Below are 27,113 nucleotides of genomic sequence, written 5' to 3'. Positions count from 1 at the left end.
ATCCCAGACTGCAAAAAACATAATGCAACATATCTATTATCAGAGTAAATGTAGATCTGCTCAAGTCTGGGTTTTCTTTTGCAGTTATTTTCATGACTGCAAGTGTTAAAAGATGTGAAAACAGTGCAAAAGTCTGCATATTTTTGTAAGGCAATGTATGTTGCTACTGTACCTTACCAGGCAATACTTCACTCATCCACATACTAACACCTCCTGTCAGCACTGGGCCAGAAAGTCATTCCTTTTCCACAGCAGTGCAATTCTTTACCATTGGGCCTGGTAAACAAGTAACCCACGCAACCTATCTGTCCAGATCCTGTGATGCACCCCAGTAAATCCTCACTGCATCTTCTTCAAACTACATGTATCTCATAATGCATCGTGTTCCACAGGACCATTAGGCCTCCCTGTCTGGCTCTAGAAACCTCAGCTGAAGTCTTGACTACTCCTTTCCATCCTATGGAATTACGCTCATTCCAGGTTCTCTATTCTCAGCCCTGCTGTGTCTAATTTTGCTCCATTCCCCAATTACCAGGCAACCACCATGGCTTACAGCCACACCATTAGTCCTGGGTTATGAGTCAAGATGGTGGCTTACTCAAGGAGCCACCCCTCACTATCATACACTGTATTACATACAGTACCCTCATACCAATGTGACATTAAGGTACAGAAATGTGTTCTGCCGGGGCCATCTGCTATTTTTTTTACACCAAAGTGCTGCTCTGTGCCCACCGCAAAGTCTGAATCTGAGAACCATGCAGTTCTCACTGACAACACGGCAAGCTTGCAATGTTAAAATTGTTCAAGGCACTAGTGAGTCCCCATGTTAAAATATTGGACAAACTGTTGGTCATCATGTTATGAAATTGGTCCAACAATATAAATGAAAAAGATTTACACACAAACAAACATACAGTGCCAGTCATGCTCAAATTAAGTAAAACTACATTTCTGGGGACTAAAAAAATACGGTAAAAACAGGCAGTTTCTTCACTTATGCTTGCTGTTAGTACAGTAATGCACACAACAGGAAATGCTAGTTACATACAGTACATACAATATGCACTGCCAGTGAGATACTCTCTCTCTGTCTTCAATCCTTTCAGCATCTCTGGACTCCAGCACTGGCTTTCCCCTGCTAGCGTTTCCATGGTGACCGCAAAGCTAGATGAACCACCTTTGAAAATGAGCACTGAGAGAGAAGGAAAGAGGGAAAGTTGTCTAAGGAGAGAGAAAAAACAAGAGAGTGGCACTGTTAAATATAATAACACACAGAGTAGAGAGAAAGGTTATTTAAAATTGCTAACTATTACTTCTGATAATATTAACCCGACATCTCTCTCTGTCCCTGGAGTCCTGAAGTGAAAGCCCTAGTCTATCAAAGATTATTTTAAACAAAATTACTCTAAATAATTATACAAATGTATTTATCAGCACTAATAGACATTAAACATTTTACAAGTTTATAAAATAGAATTTTAAATCCAATTTGAATGACAGAACGAAACAAGCCTATATTTTTTAAATATAAAAGATTCAAATAGTGAGAACCCAGGATCCCCCACCTCCACTAGCACTAAATAGGTTGTATTCATCCATGTGAAGGTGAGGAGTAATTTAAGTTAAGAAATCTTCAGGACATTAGTATAATTAATTTACTGTACATGTTTAACTGGCTGATAGAAACATAAATACCACATATGTTGGGTTGTGAGACAACCGGTGCTGAGGCGCATAAAGTAATGAGAAAAATGTAATTCAGCAGCTGTTCCTCAACAGGACTGCTTGTATTTGACTCATCAGAGTTCTCAATTGTCCAGTTCTCTTCTTTAACTGTCAGAGATCTCCACTGCTGTTGACTTGACTGCAAATCCTCATGTATCTTCCTCAGTTCAGTCTTCACACTTCAACTGAAGAGAGCAACCATTTACATAAATTGGATCTCAGCTGTCGGCTATCATGGCAGTAACTCACAGCAGCTGGCCCCTCTCAGGTAAATGTGAGCTGGCGGCCTGTCACGGCATGGTGGTATATTCACATCAAAATCACTTTATGTGAAGAAATTTCTTCTCATAATGTCTGTAGTAATTCATAGATTGCTCTGAATACTGGTAAGCAACTCTTTTATCACAGACACTGCAACTTGCTATAGATGTGTATTTATTTTCCCTGACTATTCCTTTTGATTGGCTGGAAGATCTGATAGGACTGACGGTGATATTCCATTCTTGGCTGGAGCAGTGTTGTCATCCTGGGTCACATTTTAATTACAAGACTGTTTAGACAAGTTTGGGACAATAATTACTGTATGTAGCCCAGTGCTTGGAGGCTGTTGGGACTAGAATTGACAGGATAGTTTCTTTTCATTACTGTTTTGTGACTATTGAATTGATTTTCACACATGACAACTTTGCAACACTATGACATTTCTATTCTACGTTGCAATGCTTTTATGATGTTGCCACAACATGGTAATCGTGCAAACATTTACTTCATGTTCTCAATTTTAAATGCACTTCCCGGTAATATCTACTGTACACATGTCCTCTGTGTTTCAGTGTTGATTCTGAAGAAGTCTACAGGGTTGAACTTGTCAATTCCTTTTGGGGTATTAAATACCCAAGTGTGAGGATTTCGAATACTTAAATCAAGTCCTCTCTTAGTTTTCTATAGTTCAGATCTAAAATGATGTAGTCATTTTAGCCTCTAAGGTTTGTTAAATGGTTTGTCATGCAAATTTCCAAAGCTTTTCCTTTTTTAATGATGTCTATGTCTTGTTTGTCTTGGTCTATGTAGCATGTTTTTACAGCACCAAATAAAGTATACCAGAGTAAATTCCTTGAATATGAAATGTAGTTGGCAAATAAAGGTGATTCTGGTTCTGATTTTTCTAGATTTTTTTCTTTTTTGGTAGGTTTAAAATATATGATTTCAAAATGTTACGGATTGGTGCATTGTACAACTATTTCCTGAGGTCACGTAAAAAGACCAACAAATAATACTTTTTTTTACAGGAAATGGTGAAATGGCCAGCATGAATACAACACGTTACTTTAGTATCTGTAGGGATCATGCACTGGCTCATTGCTGATTAGTTTCTCATTCTTTCTGTCTTCTGAGCCTCCCCTCCTCCTTGAAGTGTAACCAAAGCAACACTGTAAGCACAGCTGTTCAAGGGATTTTGATCTGAGGAACAAGCAGTAAGTTAAATTAGCCACTAATGAGAGTTCAGTTTCATGTTCACACTTTATCACATGTGGTTTTAGTCTCTGCTAATGGCATTCTTTAGATATTGCAATTTAATATCAAACATAAAAGCACTTATCTGCTGAAGCAAGGTCAGTCTAATTAATTAAGTTAAGGCTTTGATGAATTAGACTTAATCCTTTAGTCATGATGTTTGGTAAAAACTAATCCAAGAATATCATTCTGATCTTGATGTATTAGGACCTTGACAGAATTTTGTAAATACAGTTGAATTGGCCCTTGACTATAAAGCTTCCATTATATTTACTTTCATTCTAAATGTATTATATTGATTATATACAGTGCCCTGCTAAAGTGTTCACCCTCTTCCAATGATGTCGAAGTCCAAATTACTAATTATATATGCATATTTTTGAAGTTAATATTTTAATCATAACTAGAATGCCCAAATGCTTTTGTCAGAGAAGTTAAGAATTAAATAATGAAATTAGTTAAGTGCCAGCAAAAGGTAACTTTTTGTTCAAAGGTACAAAGTCTACAGAATTTCTATATATGCTGGTTAAGTCTGCCTCAGCACCACTTTTTCAGTTTCAAAAATGAAACTCCTAAGTCAGTCACAAACCCAAAGGTTATGTCCTAAACCTACAGATACTAGCTTTGCATCCTTTGAAACCCCCAAAGTGAAATGTCATTATTTTTCTTTGTTGTGAGAAAACAGTCAACAGAGTTTGTGTGAAAAGAATCCATCTATCCGTTTTGTAACCACTTCTTCCATTCCAAGGTCAAAGATTCAAAGACTCCTATACCAGGAGAACTTCAGACTTTTGATTTGCACATTCTCCTTCTTCAACAACTGGCTAATATCTTTCTAATGTTGTAATTCATTTACAGATTACTGCCCTTCACACTCCCTTTAGAATTTCTTGTCCAGTTTTCCATCTCTTTAGTTCCATTTCATTTCACCTACCCATTCTCATTTTTATTTCCTTTGTCTTCCTGACAGAATCCTTTGCCTTCTATTCCTGCTTTCTCCATGATCCCCCCTACACATCCGAAGACGCTCCAAAGCTAAGAACCAACAAAGAGTGTTTCCTTATTTTCAGCCTGGAGTTCACCTCTCCTTTTTCCTTTGCAACTCTCACACTGACATAGCTTCCCACTCACAATTTTTTGTGTTCCGTGTGTGTACAGTTTTAAATACAGACTCCTTTCTAGGTTTTTTAGTCTTTCCAAAAAGGAAGGGGAGAATGCTAATGAGATAGAAAGGATGTCAATTGTCCCAAGTGTTATGGCTAATTCTTGTGCTCTAATTCATTTCAGAGAAGTGAGTATTTTATTTCTATGAATATAAATCAGATATCATTTTAATTTCAAGCTCTTACTTCCTTGGTACCCCATGGAAGGTTGGTGAAAAGAAATCTGTATTTGTTGCAGACTTTTACAATATGTTATGCAATATAGGCACTTTTGAGCAAGAGGCAGGCAGAAGAGATTGTAAATTGACCACATTAAATTAGTCATGAAATGATAATGTTACAAATGTGCAAATGCACACTTGCATTTTTTTTCACAGGAGAGCTGAATCCGAGCAGACAGCAGAAATATGAGGTACTTTTTGTGAACAGCAGCCACAGTGCCTTGCAATCAATTGCTCTGTTGTGCTGCGCATAAAAAAAGGAGTTACAATTACATCCGCCAACGCTGTCAGGTCATTACAGCAGAGCACAATGATACTCACATTGGAGCAAGATAATTTTATTATTATTCAAATTAAGTTATAAAACATACACCATCTCCAAGGACCCGCCTTAGGGGATAAAGATTTAAAGTTGTAAAACTATACTGCATACAGCTGCATGAAAATAAAGAAAATAAATATTTAAAAAATCTCAAAAATCAAATTCAATTATTGCACATAGAACAATGGTGTGAAAGTCGTATATGGATTTTAGAGGTAATCCAATCCATTATAATTATTACTCTTATTATGCTATGAGAATCAATTACACATATTTTAAAAAATGTAATTAAAGCTTTCAGCTATTTTCTTTTGCTACAAACTAATATCTTTGTCGGATGCATTGTCCTGGCTTTAATGACTATACAGTAATATCAAACACCCAGAGGAAAAAGCTAACAATTTGAGCAGGACTGCCATTAATTCAGACAGAAATTGTTCTGGAAGGTGTTTTGGGATGTCAAAAATCCACTTTATGAATGCAAGATAAAGATGTACCTCTTTTTAAAGAGTATATTATCTTCTGGGGTAGGGGATCACCTCTTCATCATGCAATAAGGTTTTACAATATGTAATACAAAGTTCTCACACTGGTTCCGATGGAAGGTTACATAAAGAAAGGTGGAACTGATATACATTAACATAATTTTCTACATCATTTGATGATTCAGGATCAAACATTGTTTGATTTTTACATGTGATGTTTCTTTCAGTTAAATAAAAACTGGTCCTTTTTGCATTTCCTGAAGTAAGCAAAAGTATGTTTGTCAGCTTAATTGACATATTTTATATATAAGTAAATATTACAATAATGTACAAAATGTTATGATATACAGCAGGTAATACATGCAATATGTTTGCATAATTCTGTTGGTACATTTATAATTCAATAATATACCTGCAGTTACAATTATGCTTCAGTATTACATCAGGTTTTTAGTTTTCATCACAATTAAAATATATCTGTCAAATGGATTCTCTATATATAACAAAGCCTGCAGTTTCTATTTTTTTGTCAAATAAAGTCCTTTTCACAGTTTGAAGCAATCTGCTGTACTTGTATGATACATCAGTTATTTAGATATTTTTTTCAATCTATTTGGATCCACCACAGCAGTATCACAGTTGAAGGGGAATATGAATAATAGTTCACATTAATGCCTTGTGTGGATGATACATGATACATCCCATCCTACTCCATCTCTGCAATTCTCTTAATGTCCTGAAGCAACTCAGAAAAAAGGGGTCTACCTTCAGGTTTCTGAAAAGGCAACAAAATTATTTTATGGATCATTAGTCAGTTCACAATTATACAATTCATTGTTTAAGGAATAGAGAAGTATATGATGTAAATCAGATTCCGATTTAATTATACTGTAGTATTCTAATCTTTGGAACATTTTTAATCATTTCACTAACCCAAGAAGTGTGGATCTCTATTTTATTTGATCACTGGCCACTTTCACTGGTGTAGACAGTTATTTCTGAGTTATAAGTAGGTGAATTAGGAAAATGTTAACACCCTCACAAGTAACACAACACTACCTACAGCTTCACTCCTCTGGGGTGTATTCTCAGAGAATTCAGTACCCATTCTCAAAGATGTTTTTTTTCCAGATATAAAAGGCCTCACCTCAGATCTAGCAAGAGGTAATAAAGCGATAGAAAAGAGAGCAATTTTATTTTTCTTGAAGATGGCTTTGTGAGACCGGCAGGAGTTAATGTGGAAACGGAACACTGAGAAAAAAGTTTAGAAAGGAGCAAATTAAATCTTAAGATAGAAAGCATCATAGGCTACAGTAACCTCAATGATTTAACTCATCCTGTGCTCAAAATATGCACTAAAGTGAAAGTGAGTTTGCATTCTTTTTTTCTGGGAAAATGTTGTGATTATTTTAATATAACATAAAATCCAATCACCTCGTGCCAGCAGCAGTACATGAGTTCATACACTGGGAGCGAGGCCTTGTGAGGTCGGTAGAGCCTTTGTCCCTGAGTGATCTCTTCCACAACCACTGGGTTCGGCTTGTTTTCAAAAGGTGTTTTTCCTTCAGTGAAAATCTCCCACATGAGTACACCTATAAAAAATATATCAACCTACATTTATACCCCAGGGAAACAGGAAACCTTCAGAGTTACCCAAACCTAAATAGCTTTGGAGGGATCTGTGGCCATCCAAAGAGTACATTACTGTACAGTAGATTTGTTTTTATTTAAATGTATTTAAAGGAATACTTTTGAATAAATGTGACTCTCATGTTTTCTGGACTTAAATTCATTATGACAAAAATGTTTTGTCCTTATGCAATGTTATTAAAATTACTATATAACATTTTTAGATTTTTGTAAGCATTATCCAATCTGTAAATCTTTCTGTTCTGCTTATTGCTACTGTTTACTTGAGTCCATACTGTCCAGTATATAGGCCTTCTCCCACAGTCATTTACAGTGTAAGTACAGGCATAACTCAAATATGGTTCTTTTCATTCTGTTATGAAACATGAAGAAAATAAATTGGAAGCCATCCTTTGTGACTATTTCAGAGGAAGAGTTCTTTTGAATTGCCATTGCACAACAACAGTGAAGTAAATGGTGCAGCATAACAACAATGGAGCCATGCCTAGAACAGGGCTCTCCTTTATGTACAAACAGTATTATAATCATATAGTTATTTTTGAGGAATAATAAAAACAATAGGGGAAAAGGCAGAGGCAATTAGGTTGAATTTGTTACTCACTCATTTCTCTGACTTGAGTGAAACACAGTGTAATTATACTGTATTTTAAGACAATTACGGTCCTGCGTGTTTTTTCATTTCTTCTTTTCAAGTGGCCAGCTTGTACAGTGCTTTACAAGGCAACCCTTCGCCTACAAATTACATTATTAAGGGCAGAAAGGAAGAAGGTAAAGATTCCAAACACTACAGAACAGATGTACCATTGTTGTGATGTGCCACAACTACCTTTGGTAAACATAACTGCAATGCATAATTTAATCTTCTTTGTCACCAGGTGAGTTACTGTAGGTCAGAAGATAATAATGTTGAGGAAAATATAGCATGTTTTGGAACCCAAGAAAAATCCATTAATGCACGACAAGGTTTCAGAGAAAGGTTTTTTTATATAAACCCCCGCTGAGAACAATGCAGACAATCAGGAAGTTGACTTACCAAATGACCATACATCAGATTTGTTGCTGTATTTGTTGAAATGAAACACTTCTGGTGGAGACCACTTAACAGGGAACTTGGAACCAGTAGAGCTAATATACTGATTGTCAAGAACATACCTGGAGATTAGATATTGAAATAAATCATTAGTAGCTTTTATTTCTCACATGTTCAAAACACACTATATTGATGTGCTCTGTCAAAGTGAATTTTAAATCTATCATGAAATGTCTCATTATCAAAGATCTAGTCAAGATAAACCAAAAAGAACAGCTCAAATGCATGTGTTCTGCCAGTTGGAACACTTCAGCATTTTAGCTATCACAAAAATGACACACAATAAAAAAATATTTCCAAAAAATATTAGCACTGATTACCTGAAAACTTAAAAAGCACAATCTTTTTTTTCAGCTAGTTTAAATTCTACATATTATTATATTCATTTCTGAAGTGCTTAAGGTTGGACACCCACTAACTGTGCACATGAATACGGTTCTTTTTGCATTCAATGGACAATCTGTTGGCAATACTTGTCAGTAATTTTCTAATCGTTGTTGGTTTTAGAAAACAACAGCCTACCTTGTCATTCCAAAATCACATACTTTCACCACATGCTTGTCACTGACTAAACAGTTTCTTGCAGCCTGTTTCAGAAAACAAAAGAGAACTGGTAAATATTAATTTGTTCATTTGCATTTTAACTAATGTTCCATGAGCACTGAGAAATGTTTATTATGTATTCATAGTGAATACATAATTAACTCTCATGTGGAGCACAGCTGTGGTGAGCCCTTAAAGCAAAAAGTTTTGTTAAGAGTTCAGTTTTTCGACACAAAGTATTTGTTACTGAGGCTTTTAAAGACATTGTAGTCTGTTTTACCTTTAACTTGTCATTTTGAAACACAATTAAAAATGCTGAATAAAGAGGGATTAAAATGTTCTCCTCTGTAGCCTTTCTTGTTCTTACGAGTGCTTACCAGGTCTCTGTGGATGAAATTTTGGCTCTCAAGATACTCCATCCCTTCGCACACATCCTGACACATAGCCAGTAATGTATCCTTATGGAAGGTGGCAGTTCTCTGCCGAAGGTAATTAAGCAGGCATCCATTTTCCAAAAACTCTGTCACTATGCAAATAGGCCTCTCCTTGAAACATACTCCATACAGCTGTACTAGCTTGGGGTGGGACATCTTCCTGTCAAAGGAAAAAATCCATTAGCTTCAGGAATGTTGTCTGTAACACACCTGAAGTATTTCAAAACTACAGTAGGTGCAGGAAAGTATAATAATTCATGGCATTGATACAGTGGTTTTCATCTCAAAAAGTCTCAAAACCCTTTACATCTTAGAAGAAGAAGACATTGCCAGTCATGAAAGTGCTGCACCTACCTGGGTGACAAACAGCACCAACAGCCTCATTATTTAGCCCATCAATCTAGAAGTGAGAGCTTCCCTCACCAGTTAAAATAAAAGGGAACTTTAGGTAGAGTGGATTGTACAAGCCCAGAGTGGTATTTTATCAGGATACTGACATTAACACCCCTACTCTTTCATTCAGTGCCATCGAATCCTTAATGACCAGGTTTCCATGGATCCAAGGCAGCCGAGCATTGGGTTTAATGTCTCACTTTACCTCCTACAATACAGTCTGATTTCCTCTAGGTGCAAAATAACCTTAACATAACTAAACTGAAAGAAGAATTGTGATTACATGACTATGGAGATGCACGACTTTAACTCGTCAGGGTTAATCCAGCTCTAGCCAATTTAACGTTGAGTTTGTTTTATCAATAAGAAAATTGCCTTGTTTTCTACTTGTATATACTGTATGTTTTGTCATTGGTTATTATTGAAGCGATTCTTGAAAATGCAACCTGAGGCACAAAATGTGCATTTCTGCAGCAGCTGGAAGGAAACGGGGGTGAGAAACAGCTGAAGACCACTCTACAGGAAGTGGTCACCTGAAGGTACAGTGCAGGGGTGACCTCAGGAAGACTGCTCTGTGAAGTGTGATATTTGCCATTTAGATTTTTACTTGTCATCACACCTACAACATATTTTCCCTTTGCGACTGCATGTGGAGAGTCAGAGGAAAATTGTAAGTAGGGCACTGGTTACCATAAAGAGATACATTCTGCAAATTTGCATCATGACTCCTACACGATGAGTGATTAAAAATATGTTTTGCTTTCTGTCATAGTAATACTTTTCTTAAAATATATGGGTCTTCAATGCAGCACTTTCATGTGAGGATATTGCCTCTGGATTTTCAGAGAACTAACGGAGGGTAAACACAAAGAAAATATCATTTCTATGGCAACATTTTTAGCCCATTTCAATTTTTCAAGGTGAGTAGCTGGTCTGGCCTACTACATTAAAATTAGTGTAAAATTAGTGGCCCAGTATTCTTGTGTTAGCATGGGGTGGGTCTTTTAGTCTCTATTCTCTGTTGTTAACACTGAAGCACTTTATACCTATGATAAACATCACAGCTCACTCACTGATGTATGTTTCTCAGAGGAAGGAAGTACTTGAATACTGTTTTTGAACACAAAGCACACTTTTGCGTTGTATGTATAGTTACAGAGTCAATGTATGCATTGTCACCCTACAGCTGAAACAATGTTTTCCACAAAGTTATTCAATACTACATTTTGTTAAATGAAATAAATGTTGCTTGTTAAATTGTATTTATTTTGTCAATAACCCTTCCCAACTTTCTAAACACTGCTTTATGGTGTCAAAAAGTACAGTAGTACAATTTGAATAACTAAACTAATAAAAACACCATGATACTTATGCTCGTTCACATCTCTGTCGATGCCTTAAGATTGCGGGTTTTCCGAATAGAATATGCAGTCTTGTTATGAAGGTGGATTCAAATTGTTCTGCTGCAGTGGATCAAAGAGCAATGCAGAGTGACACATTATTTCACATCCCTTCACACTGAGTGCAGTACAAACAATGAAATTATGCTCCTAATGAAATTATGTAACCTGATAACCAGAAACCTCTCACCTCTCACCTCTCACCTATGATCTGAACCTCACATTGAAATCTACCTCTACCTTACATGTCAAAAAGCTCACTCCACATATTAATAATTTTCTATCCTTTTATTTCATTCTGTTGATGCATGTTTTTGCACATCTGATGTTGTTTTGCACATTACCTGTTACCTTTTGTTGTTTTGTACATTACCTGTTGTCTCTGTCTTTCATCATACAATTGTATTGTTGTTTTGTTTTGTACTACTTATCATCTAAGAGCTAGCTAAATAGCATTGTGTTATACCATATACATGTGTATGAGTATAATGACAATAGACTTGAACTTGAATTTGAGAAACAAAATCAAAGGAATCAGACAAAACATGTCAATAAAACAAGAAACAAGACAACAAGAAAAAAATATAACAGCAAAAATAAAAATAAGTCTTCCTTCATTCTCAAGATAATATCTTTAACTTACGTCATGACCTTGGCTTCTTCAATGAAATCTTCTTCTGACATTGACCCTTCATTGATAGTCTTGATGGCCACTTTAAGAAGTGCCCGCCACTTTCCTAAACGGACCAGTCCAAATTGCCCACTCCCTAGTTCCTTCATGAAAGATAGCTCTGAGGGGTTTATCTCCCATTTTTCTGAAAAAAACAAACATTGAATTTTACATTTATTTAATTTGCCATTTGTGTCCATTGACAAAAGAACATTATCAACAGCAAAAACACAAAACATTAAGCAATAATTATTACTATAACTCAGCTTAGGGGTCAGCTTCATCGACTCTAGGCTTTCTGATATGAAGCAACATCATGAACCCTCAGTGGTCTAATAATCTTGATATGACATAACCAGCCCGGAAGTAAAACACTACAACAATTTAATATAATATTTCCGTGGTTATTAGATACAATTCGCGCAATCCAGTTTTGTCTTGTAATTACAGTGTCTTGCTACAAACAGAAAACTATATGAACAAAAAAAGTACATGGACAGAGGCATTTTTGGTTGAATTTATTGTTTCTTACATCCACAAACTTTGAAATCGTTGTCGGTCAAATCTTTTCAAATAGAGTACAGTATGTGTTAAGGTTTTTACTGCATTTCTTGTTACATTTCAAAGATCAGAAATCTCCTGAAATGAATGTCAATGATGAATGGTAACATCTACAAAAATGCAGTTCTTGGTAGGATGACATGTACTCACCATGGCTGAATCCCGCGGTTGCTGGCACACACTTGCCCATGGGCCCAACTGGATATCGAAGTCTTGTGATGAGGCCTGCAACAGAAAAAATGATTTTCCCAGCTATTCCTTTTTTAAAAAGTTACAGAGAGCTTAGTTTCATATAATTAAGACAACACATCATGTTAAACATTTGCAGTAGTTAGCTCTGCTAACTCAATGCAATGGCACCGGGTTCAGTTCCTGAGGTTTTATCCATTTAGAGTTTGTACAATATGTTCTCTCCATGTTCCTGTGGGATTTTGCTGGGTGCTCCAGGTTATTCCCACAGTCCAAAGTCTCGTTAAATTTAAACTATACAGCACATCTTTCTAAAGCAAACACATGAAAAGAACACCTGTTAACACCTGTTAAGTAAAATCTAATGGAAAACAAATCATGTATACTTTAGTTACATTTCGTCCTGTGTTTCCACACTGTCCCCTCTCTATAGTGTCCACACTATTTCCTGTAAAACGAATTCTTCATAGATGACATACCTGTATGGAGTCAGTTGTTCCAGAACAAAGCAAATATTTTTGTACGAGTGTAATTGTCAGTATTATTAAAAACATAAAATCTTAACTTTAAAGAACTATATAATAATAACCAAAGTATTAGTATCAGTCATCTTGACATTCTTTTTTTGCATACAGTAAAATGTGCATGCAAAAAATGTGTAAAATGTGGTTGTGATGATACATAAATGCAATATTACACATCTCATTGCATTTATTGCGGAGTGATACAAAACTACATGCAGAAAAAAAAACAGATAAAATCAACAAGCCCTCATTTTTTTAGCTGACTGAAGACAGTGACGTAGTCTAGCTGGTGGTGCACATCCTTTTGCAGAAACCCCTTGGGCATGTGTTTGTTCTCATGCACACTGTGTATCACATGTTCTGCACAAAGAGTACCACCCGATGCCTTCAAATGAACCTTTTAGAGTTCCTCAATGTAGATATAAAAAATGAGGAATTCCTCTATCCCACATTCAATCAAACTAAATCAACAAATCAGTTCACAATAAAGGACTATTGATTCATGGACAATTGCAATTACTTATTATGTGCAAAAATGATTTTTTATGATGATTGTGGGGTAGTAAACTTACAGATTCTGGTAATCTAAGTGGATTCCTGTCAGAGTGGTGTGTAATGACTATGTACTGTATGTGTGTATAAGTAAATGTCTTTTAGATAATGTTATATTTATTTTTTATTTGGAAATGTTTATTTATACTGTTTGTGTGTTTTTGTAAGTCCCTCTGTGTGTAAACCATAGTTGTTTGGATGCAGAATGAATTGCTGAGAAACCAGACAATAAAGTGTTTGTTATCATATTATAGAATTCATTTGAAAAATGAAGTTCAGGACCAGGAATTAAATGAGAATTTTAGAACATAGAATATTAAAACTACTGTGCAGCTGTTGTACTGTATTGGCAATAACATTTTACAATTCTTGGGGAGTCATCAAAATGATAGGGACAAATGCTAAAATGCAAACTGTGAAATCTGTGGAAGGCTAGCCAGACATTGTAAAATAGTTCATGCTGGACCACGGAGATGGAAATAAAATGTAATATTAAAATCTCTAAAAAGTGTACGCATTTACCTGCTGCATTGTGCTGATGATAATGAATTACTTCGGGTATTGAATCGAAAACGTGTTTCTCTGCCAGAAAAAACTGCCCCGAGGAATTCTGCTTAATCTGATAATGCCTTATTGCACTGTCTTTTGAGCTATAAAGAAAAAAATATTTTGTTTTATTAAAGCATGCAGTATTAAGAACGTAACTATGCATTTTAAGAGCAAAAAATAAAAAGGTAGAATGCCAATAACGAATTGTGAATAACATGAAAATTAATTATATGATGATCATGTGCATTAGGAACACAAACCAAACTATGACCTCATCCCTGTCAGTTCATCAGCTTGGGAACAGCAGACACCAGTGTGTTGTGAATAATGGGATAAACAGTAGGATCACATTCTCCAGGATTCTGACCTACTGTACATACAATAAACATTTTAAGTTTCCATTTAATGTGTGAAAGGTTTCCCTACCACTCTCAGGTAACAATGGCTGAAGTTTTTTCCCACCTCAGTTTTATAAGAAAAGCAAGTAAGAAATATATCAGTCAGAGCTTAACACCCATCTGTTCCCAAGATGTTGCGCTCTCACTGAGGAATAAGCGATTTATGGATGGATGTTATCTTATAATAGTTCCCACTGTTGATGGCTCATTTTTTAATGTTGTCACAAACTGTGGTGGCAGTTTCATCATTTTCAGCGTTTCCCAAACCTAGTCCAGGAATGCATTGGTGGCTTCTGTTGACTATTTCAACTCAAAGCTTTACAAATTCTGATTTTGAAGCTTTAACTACACCGTTTGGTTTTGAAAATTAGTTTCAGCTTTCAATAGAAGGAGAATATGAGAAATAAGTATTCCCCCCCCCCCCCCCCGTGTTTGCAAGGGTTTTTTCCATTTCCTCCGGTTTCCACCCACAGTCCAAAGACCTACTGGTAGATAAACTGGCTTCTGGGAATACTGGCCCTGGTGTGAGTGCGTCTGTATCTGTGTTTGTGTCGTTGTGTGCCCTGCAATGGACTGGTGTCGTGTCCAGGGTGTATCCTGCCATGTGCCTGTTGCTTGCCAAAATAGGCACCAGCTGCCCTGTAACCCTGAATTGGATGAAGTGGTTAAAAAATGGATGGATGAAAAGGAGTTATGCTGTGAAATGTATTGAAAGTTATACATTACTACTACTATTACTAATAATAATTAGCAATATGCCAGCATTTAACTCTGCAAGACAGTGGTGAGTGTAAATTGGTCAAGAGGAACACCCCACAAAGTAAGATTCAACGGTCTCCAAAGAATACAAAACATATTCATTTGAATGGAAAAATCTTTTATGGCAATATTTGTGTTTTTAAGTGTTATGTGAAGGTAGACACAATTATATTTTTTGCAGTGTAATGTAATAATCATCTTCCCACCTTTTATTCTGAAACTTTAGAAAATTCAGACAATTACATCTAATTTTACATCTTATTGCTTGTTTTGTGGGGAGTTACAAACTATTAAGAGTTATGTGGTTGGTTAATAACTAAGATAAGGCTCTTACCTCACAGCTTTGGTATAAACAGATACTGTGTAGCTACCCAACTGACTTGAGTCTCGAACAACGAACGCACCTTCCTTTGCCTAGAAAAGAGGAAATCAGGTTTTCAGGCTTCCCTGCAGGTGCAGAGCAATTAACCTTTCAAAGCAACACACCAGTTAGTGAGATGATTTTTCTTTTTCCTGTGCAGCATAAAATGAATCTAATTTCATGCTACTTTCCCTGATGTTTTTTTTGCTTGGTTTGAGATATTTGAAGACAAGTAGTTTTGGTAGGAATAAATAGTAAAACCTGACAGCCCCATTTATTTTGAGCTTCTGATTTGGGTGCCGTACAATGCTAGCTAATATGTCCGTGAAAAACTTATGGTTAAATGTTGTTACTGTTTGCCTACCTCATACCGAAGAAGTTGTTCTGCCTTTGCTCTTGTTAAGTTTTTACAGTACCACCTAGCACGCAGAAACAAAGAACCAATGTTTCAGTGGTGATTGAAAGAGCACACCCTTGTTTTGAATGTAATGAGATTCATTAGACCTACTTACTGATGTGCCTGCATATTATTTTTCTCTGTAACATAATTGCTGGGGATGAATCCTTCATTCCTTGAAAAGGGAAAGTGCCAAAAAGTACATTAAATTAAATACAACTGAAATTCATTTTGATTTCCACTTATGTTAGACACAATTTGAAATGCAGAAGGGTAGGAGATAACCTGCACTTGACCTCACCCATGTTTGTCTCTGGCTTTCCACCAGTGCTGGTCCTGTTTGTGAATGATGGTATACTCTTCGCCTTGCTTTAGTGTTAAGTCAGTTTGCTCTTTGGCTAAAAAGTCATACATTGCAATTACACTGACTGTCTCTGTGCCGTCCTCTGTGGGGGGTGGAGGAGGAGGCTTTCTCTTGGAGCTGTGTGACTGAAAGAAAAGAAAAACGAGGACTTGCAATTGTCCCAACTTGTCACAAAACAGTACCTCTTTGCACAGCTCAAGCTATCTGTCTGTTTTCCAGACTGTGTGATATAAACATTTAATACATGATGCAACAGCAGTACAAAAACCTAATATACAAATACATTAATTAGTTATAAATTAACCCCATTATTCAATCACATAGACTTCTATTGCATTACTTTAGAGCACTTCCATTTGTTCTCTGCAGATGATACTCTTAACTTCTGTTCCTCGTTAACAGACTGATCATGCATGAGCTAGCACAGAGAAGTGACCTCCCCAAACCCAGCTTTCTCCAGCACCCTGCTGTGCTTAAAACAAATAAGACTTGAAATGACAGATAAATGGCTTTTCCTATATAGGCTCCAGTGCAAGCCACTCTTTCTTGTAGAAAACACTTTATAGAGTTGCAAATTGTAAATACTGCACACTTAAGAGGGCGCCATTACAATGCTGTGTGAATGCTCTACAGAAAACTGACCACATCTTGTTCAGTTCAGCACAGGTTTTGTGGCTTTTGCAAAACAGGCACCAGAATTGTTCTCTAAGGCTTTGTGCACTTGCATACTTCTGCTGAGGTCAAGAAAGTGACCAACTTCCAAAGCAGTACGTTTTTAGAGTCATGATGTGGTTTTCTCTACAGAAATTTTCATGAACCTCAACCAGAATGCTGAAAGCCCTGCGTATTTTGACATGTATGTCTTGCAGTGAAATCTAGGCCTGGACAAAAAAGGTTTGTATCTATTAAAGGATTCCTGAAGCCTCACTTCAACATTAGAACTGGGTAAATATGTCCCTGACGTCAAAGTCTTGCCAGATAAAGAAGAATACATTTCAAATACTAAATGAAAGTTATTAGTTTCCATTTGTTTCATCTGACCTTTGAAGATCTAAACTGTAAGGATGACTTTTGTTGATGCTCTTCTGAATTTTGAAAGCAGCCACAATCATATTGTCAAAATTTCAAGAGAAACAATAGACTAGCAGAGAATGTAGACTGTATTTGAAAATTTAACCTGTTGCACACTCTGAATTTTGGTCATGACCTTTTCTTTTCAGTTTACAGATTCCTTTGTTTTTCTTTACATTGTTCAACATGAATCTAACATTTTTCCAGGGTGCTTCTAGCAGAAATTTGGCTTGGTTTTAAAGTGAAAGGAGTGGGCATACTGTACCTTACATAATGCACATTAATGAAACCCTTGATATAGCTTTGTAATTCAGATACTGTGTATATTCAGAACAGTAGCTTGTTAATAAAATGCATTTTATAAAAGCAGAACTGAAAGCTGTACTTTTTATACAGTACCATAAAATTATTGAATAATAGGAAAAACAGAGTGGGAAAAGACACATAAACTGAATTATAAAGTCAAACTGTGCAGGTGGTGGAAAGAGTTACTTTAAAGAGCAACCACCATATTAATTAAATTTAAATATTTTCCTATTAACCAAAGAGTACCTTGACTTGATGTATGAATTCAAAATAGATACAGAGATCATTTAAAAAAAAATACAGGTACCAGACATTTACTACAATTTAACATTTTTATAACACAACTTAACAATGATAAATAGAAAACTGAATCAGCAATTCTCAAATCTTGTTTTAGTTTCTCTATATTTTAAACATTCTTTATCTCTATCATAGTTGCAGTTGAAAGTCTGGGTTTCTGCTGTGGGTGGAGATGGCAGGGAAGAGGCATGAGAAAAGGGGAAATTGTCTAGTTCTGGTTTTTGATTTTTGTTTCTGCTGATGGAGTTTTTAAAAAAATGATAAAATATAAATAGGAAAAATGTTAACAGGCTGAAAAAACATAATAACGGATAAATGAAAGCCTGTATAATTAACACGGGGCCATAGCTCTAGTTTCACTGGTTGTGGACCTTGATCCATGCTGGATATTATAATGTACATTGGACCACTTATTGCCAAAAAACACAACTGTGAAAGATAAAAGCACAATTACAACCAAAAAACTCATTTCAACTTTGAAATGCTTACCGTGTGAGAGGTTGTAGGATATGTCTGAATTTCATACCGAGACTGATTCCGCATCATACTTGTTTCGTTCTCCAGGCTCATCTGAGTTGTAATTTCTCTACTGGACAGAGATATTTCATTACTAAAAACTATCAAGGTTTTTTCTCCAGCTTTTTTTTTTCAACAGTAACTGTATAAAGTTCTCCTTACCTTTTTTGCACTGAACAGCAACAACAGAAGACTGACTGAATGGAATGGTCTATAAAAGAAAGATAATAAAACATATTCTAAGAAAGGTTCACTTAATTTCATTGTTTCCTGTAATCCTAAAGTATATTCTTAGTGTGACAGATTTAACATCTGTCCACATTATTCAAAAGATGAGATGTTTTATAATTCTTCTAACTGTAAATTGATATTCTACAGTGCACTGATACACAGAAGAGATTAATGTGTTCATTGTTCTGCATTTCCCATTAAAAGAATTGAAAGTTGAGTTAGTATATCTACAGGTGTTGGGTGTAGGATAACTCTCTTCTATAGGAATAATAGTAGAAGAAGTTTTATCATTTATTATAGCAAAAGGGCAGAAGCACATATAAACACACAATACTGTATACTGTATGTTTAAAACAAATATGTTAATCTATATACTGTACTGCATTTAGGATTTAAGTTGCATTTTACAAAATTACATTAAGAAGAGCTGCTGTTTTAATAATTTTAATAGATTTTTAAGCAAAAATGAGCAGTTAAAAATAAAATATGGGCACTATATTTAGGCTGCTTATAAATACATTTTTTAAAGACAGATTTCATTCAAACATAATTTGTTTAGCCATAGGTTTTGACACATGCTTTTCATCCATAGTGTTACCACACATCACAGTTTTACTGATATTCCCATATTCAGCATTATTTCAATGTCCTAGCCAAAAGCAACAAAAGTGAGAAATAGTCCAAGTTTTTGGATATTTCAATAAAAATCTGAAATTACTTTATAAAATATTCATTTTATAAACATTTGATCTTTTCTATTCTATCTACCTATTAGAGTTTTGATGATGCAGATATGATTATCCCAATATTTATTAATTTTCTACATTATTTCAAACTCTCCTGTACAAATGTATTAATTTATGACCAACAAGAATATGAGATTTTTGTTTATTGTCTGCTTTTCTTATGTTCTGAAAGGCATGTACCCCTAAGGAGGATTTTGTGGAAAGAGGGGAAGGGACTAGAGAGAACATCCGATGGTTCTTTTGTGTGATATTTTTATATTGTTCTCCTAAACAAAGCAGTTCACAAAAATAAAGGCACCCAGTGGTTTCTCTACAGTATTTTCCACCAATTTCGGCTACAAAAAGTGTGTGCCCTGCCAAATGACTTGGAAAACAACTGTGGAAAATGTATTTTTTCAGATTAATATAATGCGTGTTCTTTTATTGTATAGTAAGAAACATTTAAACTATATTCCCTTCGTGACGCTTCACTGGGGACAATGATATCCAAGGATTGAATGCTTTGTGATTGTTTGGAACACTTCAAATCAAATCAAATCAAAGTTTATTCATCAAATGCACAACAATAAAGCATGCAGCAGTAGTTGCTGGCAATGAAATATCTTTTCAACGAGCTCACCGGGGGAGTAAAAATCACAAAATTAAAGTTACAAAAGAAGGTTACATAATAATACATAATAGTACAATAGAAATTGAATAAAATAAACTCAGACAATACTCAATATGAATAGAGCTGCTATGTGTCCATGGTATATGCATTATGTCATGTCTAAATAGTGCAGTATGATGAATACAATGAAAACTGTATGTCCATGTAGCCATTATGGGTGATTTGCTAAAGGAGCTGCAGGTTGGCTATTTATTGCCTTATTGCCTGGAGGTAGAAGCTGGACTGGACTTCTTAAGACATCTAGCTCACAGCCAGAAATGAGCTGCGCTGACTTGGTGGGAAAGGTTTGGCTTAACCTGCTTGGTTACTGGGTATCCTCCTGGCCATAAGACTACGAGGCTCGAACTCCATTCAGACTGAGTGAATCAAGGGGTAGCTGCAAGCTGGAGATAGGGTGGAGGAGGAATACTTGAGTAAAATGCGAAGGGAGACGTTTGAGCTCAGGTTATGTAGCTGGTTTGGTAACAATGGTGATTAGACGCCACTGTGTGAGATGGACTTGTCATAGTCATCCCTCCCAAAATTCAATTAATGACTTTCATTATTGTTTCAGCAGTTGTTTCTTTTTAGTTTATATGTGTGTCTGTATGTTTTGCAAACAGCTATTTGTGTTGATGTAGCAGTATAGGCCAGTCCCGCAGAAGCCCAGTCTATCAGTTTGTATCAGCCTCCTGGATCAGTGAATGAAGTTTGCATTAATAAAGCCAACGAGCGGCGTAAAGGAGTAACTGAGAGCTTTGGCTGGAATGAAAAACCCCAAACCCCATGTCTTTCCAGGACAAGGGATGGTGGCTGTATCCCTGAAAAGCAAAATTCACAAATCCTTGCTGATTTGCTTCATTGCTTTTAAGAAAATAAAGGTCGACAAAGATGTTGAGGAGACCCTGCCGTTGAGTTAAATTTGGTGTTTGTGCTTCTACTAAGACATTTTATTCAAATTCTCGGTTTCTCAGTGGAAAAAGAAAGATTATCAAAACCAGATCACACCTCCACAGATCTGAGACCTGCCAGATTTCCTTTCTGTGTGTAATAAAGATCCACCTCTTCACTGAGAATTTTTTTTTTCTTAAAGGAAGGGGAAGGCAAAGTTTGATTATTGCAATGCAGTGCTCGTTGGTGTATTCAAACATTCTCAATAAGGTACGTAATGTTCAGACCTCAACTTCTCAGATACCAACCAGACCTGAACATTTTTCATAAATCATATGCTTTGTGTCCTATACCAAATGCGTCAGATGCTTTAATCTGGGTCCATGTGAATTTCGAAAAAAAAATCAAAATATTGCTGCTCACCTTTAAGGGCTTGAGCTGTTTGACTCCTGACTACACCATTAAACTGCTCACACCTACACAAATCTCCGAACTCGGTAATCGTGCTTTCTGTTCTGTTGCTCTAAGTGTGTGGAATGTTCATCCAGCCCATTTCAGATTTTACAAAATTAAAAATAAAAATCAATGTTATACTCTGACAGAATTTCGATGAATCTACTATAATAATTTGTGTACACCTGACTCTTGATTATTTTTTTGAAAACAGCTTTGAGATTATCAGAATGGCACTATACAGTATGAAATAAAACTGGACTAGCCTTGGACATACAGTGAGTATGTGTATTTAATTAATTAAATTGGTTCACTGAAAATTCATATGTACCACATACAGTAATATTAAAATTATTATTAATTTCATTTGATTTAATAGCATTTTCATCCTAAAGTTGAAAAATGCATGCACCTCCAGTAAATATTGTAGAGACTGTTTACTCCACGATATTTACTGTAAATACTACTCTAAAGAAACAATATTTTGTAAATATTGTTTAAAAAATATGATAAGCGAAGTTTATCACACAATGCCACAATACATCAGTAAATGACCTGTTTTCATTTGCAATGCTATATACCCATGCTATATATTTCTATATCCATGTTTAGATGATCAAGAATTTGAGAATAATAAATTGAGAATTTTGAGATTCTCAAAGTTTGCAGGATAGCTAATTTGGCAATGAGAAATAGAACCTAAAATTGAGATGAATGTGTTGTAATTGCAGCTTCTGTTTTAGTAAACACATTTTCAACAAATGTACATTTATGTCCTTTTAAATCTCAGTGTCTTTGCTTATCTTGCCTTAGCCTTCATACTGCAGATGTCATAAATATCTCATGTGGTTTACAACCCAGGACTTTATCAGGCCTGTCACGCAGGTCTTTGGGAAATTGCTGTCGTCACTAAATGTTGTCACATTCGCCCTGACCATTTTCCAGACCAATGTTTCGAAACCTAGTGTATTCCCCCGGATTACACTCGACTTCTCGTTTTTGTTTTGTATTCTGGTTTCAAATAAATATCTGTTGTATGATTCATAATTTGCAGTACTTTCTCCAATTGCAAAATTGAAAATCCCTTTAAAAAGAAGATTAGCCTTTTTTAGTAGTAAATTGTGGAGGATGAAAATACATTTGTCTTGAAAGAGCTTGTGCGGGTCAATATTTCAACACAAAGTGTCTGACACTGAATGAGGAATTCATATTTTGTAGGAATTTGACTTGTATTTTATCAACGGTTTTCATATACAGTACCTATAAATAGACTGACGCTGCATTGACCCGGATAAGACGACCTACGCTTCATCATCTGTGAGTGGCGCGTCTATACTACGACGCATGTAATGGAATATTATGTTTGACAGGAAGCTGCTCGCATCAGTCTAGGTGCGAAACAAAGAGCAGAAAGCCCACACTTCCTGAATGACCCATGCTCTGTGCCCAGATGATACAGTGAGTCAAACCATGAACGAAATGAGAGGTTAAGCAGAAAGAAAGAAAATAAAAGCATAAAAAACTGGCTTTCCAATGATTTTCTGCAGCCTTTGCATCGTCTTTGCTAATGACAAAAATGTATCATATAATCTCCTGTGAACCAAACCCTCAGACTAACCTATAGGAAATAGTTGCTGAGGTATTAGTACCAGCAAGCATTAAGTGCAAAGTGGGATACACCCTGGAAAGGATGCCATTTAAACACAGGGCCAGGGCCAATTTACAGATGCCAGTTAACCTATTGTACCAGTCTTTGGACTGTAGGAGAAAACTGAAGCACCCAGCGGAGACCAACATGATCGGGCAAAAAATACAAAAATCCATGCAGATAGCACCCCAGGAATCTATCTGAGGGCACCAGTGCTGCAAAGAAGCCATGCTTACTCCAGACTTGTGCAATCTGGCCTTTCTGTCCACCCTTCATTGAACAAAGCAAGAAGTTTTTCACTTCTCCACCTGCCCTACTCTGTTGTGGGACTGTTGGTGCTGAATTCTCAAACGCAATAAAAAGAAAACACCAAAGGGATCAATTGCAATGTTGTTGCAGGTTAACTGGCCACTGTACATTGTGAAATTGTCATTTATGACAATGTTTCCACACTTGTGGCTTACATGTGTGTTTCAGACCACAAAACTGCACTCACTAACTGCGTGTTTATGTTCTCCATCTTATTTTGTGTCGACAAAGAAATGTGCCCAAAAGATCATTTTAAATACTGAGTGCAAAAATCTATAAGATACTAAATATACTCAGCTCTGTTGGAATATTCTCAGCCCTTAGTATTTGCTATTTTACTGCAGCTGTACTCCATTCTTCATCCTTAACTCTTCTGCTTCAATAAAGCTATTTGCTTTTCTATTAGTTGGCAACAAGGACCTAAGAAATAATTAGTAATATACTGTAAGTCTAACCACTGAAAATCCTGAGCCTGTACATTCAGATGACAGATGTAGACATACATATCACCTCAGGAATTATATATCTACTGTAGATGATGATTTCTACCAATAAATGTCACTACCTTAATCCCAATGTTCAACTTAAATAGAGAAACATATTATCACAACAATAAAATATGATGGTGTTCATTACATTAGCACAATAGTTTTAGTGGTGAAAAAATGCAGTTTTTTGCTCTGCATTGACTTGCTTATAGTAACTCACCATGTATTCTGTCATATTTTATTTGAATTAAAATTTATAGTTAAAGAATTTATAAGGCCTATAAACCAAATTAATAATTGATTCAGAAGTGTTAGTCCTTAGGTAAGAATTAAACAGTTTATAATCCTTAAAGGCCATAGAAGGATTAGAATTTCTGAATACTGCAAACAAACATAATGAAAAACTAAGCAAACATAAGAACACTCAAAAACATATCTTGAACAGGACATTTCTGCTTATTATTGCAATTAAGGTTGTAAACCTTGTGTATAGAGTGGTATTATTGTGAACATATTTCAGAACAGATGAATACAATACAGTTTACAGTACAACATCCATCACAATATGTGTCATATCCTTTTCAAAAAATGTAATTTATGGAGTTTAACATACAGTATGAATAAAGATTTGAAAAAATAAAGATTTAAAACTCTCGTGTTACCATCAGCATTGGCTTAGAGAAACTATACAGTATTTTGAATATGAGAAGAGTCTTTGTTGTTGGAATATAATTTCAAACTCATTCCCACCCAAGCCCCAAAACGTTTTCAAACTATAAATCTTAAAATAAATTTTTATATAGACTATAATGTCATACTGTTGTCTGAGGTCATTTCAGGTTAAAGGTTGATATGGTGGTGATTTAAATATTTAGTGATGGAATCTGAAGATATTGTCATGTTAGGATACATTATACAGTCTGACATCTTCCAATGAAAGAAGTGGAAAGCTCAAAATAACAAATTCAACTTTGATTGAAATCCTTCAATTAAGTTATGATTTGATTGGCATGGATAGTTCAAAATATTGAATAAGCAATATTTTGTTTGCTTCATATTTGCTTTAATAAAAAATATTGACTCCCTTGTTGTTACTGACACTGTGTATACTTATGCGCTATTTGATCAAACATTAAGACAGTCTTTCATAAGTGAACAGCAGAAAGGTGCAACTCATATTGTCTATGAGCAAGTATATCCCTTGGGTCTCTCCTCCTAAAATGGTCAATTTTATTCTTCTTACTTCTTATTACATTCTAGAACTAAATGTTTTGTTATTGACAAATGTTTCCAAAATGTGTACACATTGACTGTATGTTGTTCACATTTTAATTACTTAAAGATCAGAGCATGCTGTGAACATCATACGAGATGCCCAGGAGCCACCGTATGTTTCAAGTAATGAATTCAGTGTTGCCTGGAGTGTTTGTTTTTCTTTTTTATTGCTTTGGCTCAAGATCACCTTTCTGTATGTTGAGCCTTGGCGAGGATTTGCAGAACAGATTTTTTTTTCCTTATTCCACTGACCTTCAAAATGCTTTTTTAAAGGTAAAGAATTATTTTCCAGCTTTGTGTCAGAGATTGGAATGGTCCTGTGGTGATTTATTTTTGTCCAAATCAAATTCACCAAATAAGTATTATGGTTGCTAAAGACAATTTTCTTTTGATATGAGAGGAACAAAAAACAGGAAACACTACCTGAAATCTATTGTTTGACACTAACTTCAGTTGGTTACATGCCTTTTTTGTGGTAAAAACAAACACAATAGGCATTTCAATATGCATGACTGCTACTGCTAACATAGTCATGTTTCTTATTTTGCCTGACACATTTCATATAGCAAAGATCATACAAATGCCTTGCTTTTAGAAACCTTAACTCTTTCACTTCAATAACATGTTTGTTCTGCTCATCACATCAGTTAAGTGAAGTAATGATAAATTAATAAATTAACTTAATATCAATCCAATGCTAAAGCACAGTTAATTGATGCTAATCTTTAAAAACTGAATACAAGGAAAACTTTAGAATGTCAAAATTTGGAACGCAATCTTCCTCACTTAAAATCAGACTCTGCTTAATCATTCTTTCTAAATCGTACAATTTTCTGGACATGTTTCTGCATGTGAAGAGATTCTAATGGGGAGCTCTGTCAGTGTGCGGGCTACAAAGGAATGGGTAGAGGCTAATTCTGAGCTGAAAAAGTATTAATAACAGTTGTGCTTTCTTTGTTTAACTTTACGGTGTGGAATTATAACCGCTACTCATTCCATACTGCTATATGCACTTGACTCTGGGGGTTGTCCTGTCTTTGTGAATGACATGCCATATCTGCGACTTGAAAAGTGGTATTTCTATGTATTTTTTTGACAGATTAGCTATGAAAAAACTTTAAAACACTCTTGTGATCTATATATTTTGCGTTGCATTAAGAGAACCGGCACATGCTATTGGTATTCAACGTTATTAGACATTATTTGTTCCGCAGTGCTACTGTTTATTCTGTTCTTAAGGTGACGTGTTAAGTATTAGCCCTCGGTCTTTGCTTGATTTTCAGATTTAATTTATTGTCTCCCCCTCTTAATGAACAAATAACTCACTTACTTGAAAGGATCATTGCTGTTTCATGCGAATGGTCCAGTCTAGTCTTCATCCATCAGTTACATTCTGTTTTTCAAAATGTTGAAGGGTTCAATGACATGTCTATGGGTGACTCGGGGAGAATTGAATGCTACTCAAAGTGCGGAAAGGAAGAGGTGACGTGATGTTAACCACAAGACTGCATAATCAAGTACACCTCTTAGTAGAAGGAAAGTAAGGAGACTTAAAAATAGGCTTATTTTTCATTTACATGAGAAATGAGCAAAATAACTTTATCAATCATGAAGTAAAACTTTAAATACATTTAAGTTTAAACCAATTGGCACTTCTGTTAGAAGTGTGTGCTGCTGGACTGTTGACATCAGTCCAAACAAGTGTGATGCACTTGTTTTTGCAGTATTGTTTTGTTTTAGAATTTGGAGTAATAATTGTTCTGTACGTATTTTAAACAAATCATTATTTAAGAGTGACTGCATGATATGACCATGATTAATGAAATTGTTAATAAAAGTATGTTTTTCAATTATGCTTATACTTAAATGCCTTTAATGTCAAATCTACTTTCTACTTTTTAAGAGCTTCAGTATTTTTTTCTTTAGAAAAAGTTCCAACGTGATTTTCACATGGGTAACTGA

The 27,113-nt window shown here is 35.5% G+C and overlaps 1 protein-coding gene across 3 annotated transcripts; it reads right to left on the bottom strand.

Moving 5' to 3' along the window:
- Positions 1-4,949: 4,949 nt before the first annotated feature.
- On the bottom strand, positions 4,950-26,628 carry txk (TXK tyrosine kinase). 3 transcript variants are annotated; one of them, XM_015345258.2, is made up of 15 exons: positions 26,482-26,626; positions 18,624-18,672; positions 18,435-18,534; positions 16,206-16,393; positions 16,020-16,079; positions 15,872-15,926; positions 15,481-15,560; positions 13,963-14,090; positions 12,326-12,400; positions 11,588-11,759; positions 9,095-9,311; positions 8,697-8,761; positions 8,118-8,236; positions 6,869-7,026; positions 4,950-6,209 (listed from the first exon to the last, which is right to left on the bottom strand). In XM_015345258.2, the coding sequence occupies exons 1-15, from the start codon at positions 26,528-26,530 to the stop codon at positions 6,141-6,143; spliced, it is 1,584 nt and encodes a 527-aa protein (XP_015200744.1). In that variant the 5' UTR covers positions 26,531-26,626; the 3' UTR covers positions 4,950-6,140. The 3 variants fall into 3 exon arrangements, 2 of the variants coding, with proteins under 2 accessions (XP_015200744.1, XP_006629905.2); XM_006629842.3 differs by having other exon boundaries at positions 18,435-18,531; XR_001478239.2 differs by lacking the exon at positions 4,950-6,209 and adding an exon at positions 7,686-7,816 and having other exon boundaries at positions 6,940-7,026; positions 26,482-26,628.
- Positions 26,629-27,113: the final 485 nt, after the last annotated feature.

Source organism: Lepisosteus oculatus, chromosome 1, assembly GCF_040954835.1.
Source record: "Lepisosteus oculatus isolate fLepOcu1 chromosome 1, fLepOcu1.hap2, whole genome shotgun sequence".
NCBI lineage: Eukaryota > Metazoa > Chordata > Actinopteri > Semionotiformes > Lepisosteidae > Lepisosteus > Lepisosteus oculatus.
This window is presented reverse-complemented; position numbering and strand designations above follow the sequence as displayed.

What these genes read in the sequence shown, in the direction of transcription:
- txk (XM_015345258.2), bottom strand. Translation starts at nt 26,530, where the DNA reads ATGAAGACTAGACTGGACCATTCGCATGAAACAGCAATGATCCTTTCA. An exon ending in AACAACTTCTTCGGTATGAG is followed by an intron (nt 15,561 to 15,871) that starts GTAGGCAAACAG and finishes CCTCTTTTCTAG; the next exon opens with GCAAAGGAAGGTGCGTTCGT. An exon ending in AACCGCGGGATTCAGCCATG is followed by an intron (nt 11,760 to 12,325) that starts GTGAGTACATGT and finishes TGTTTTTTTCAG; the next exon opens with AAAAATGGGAGATAAACCCC.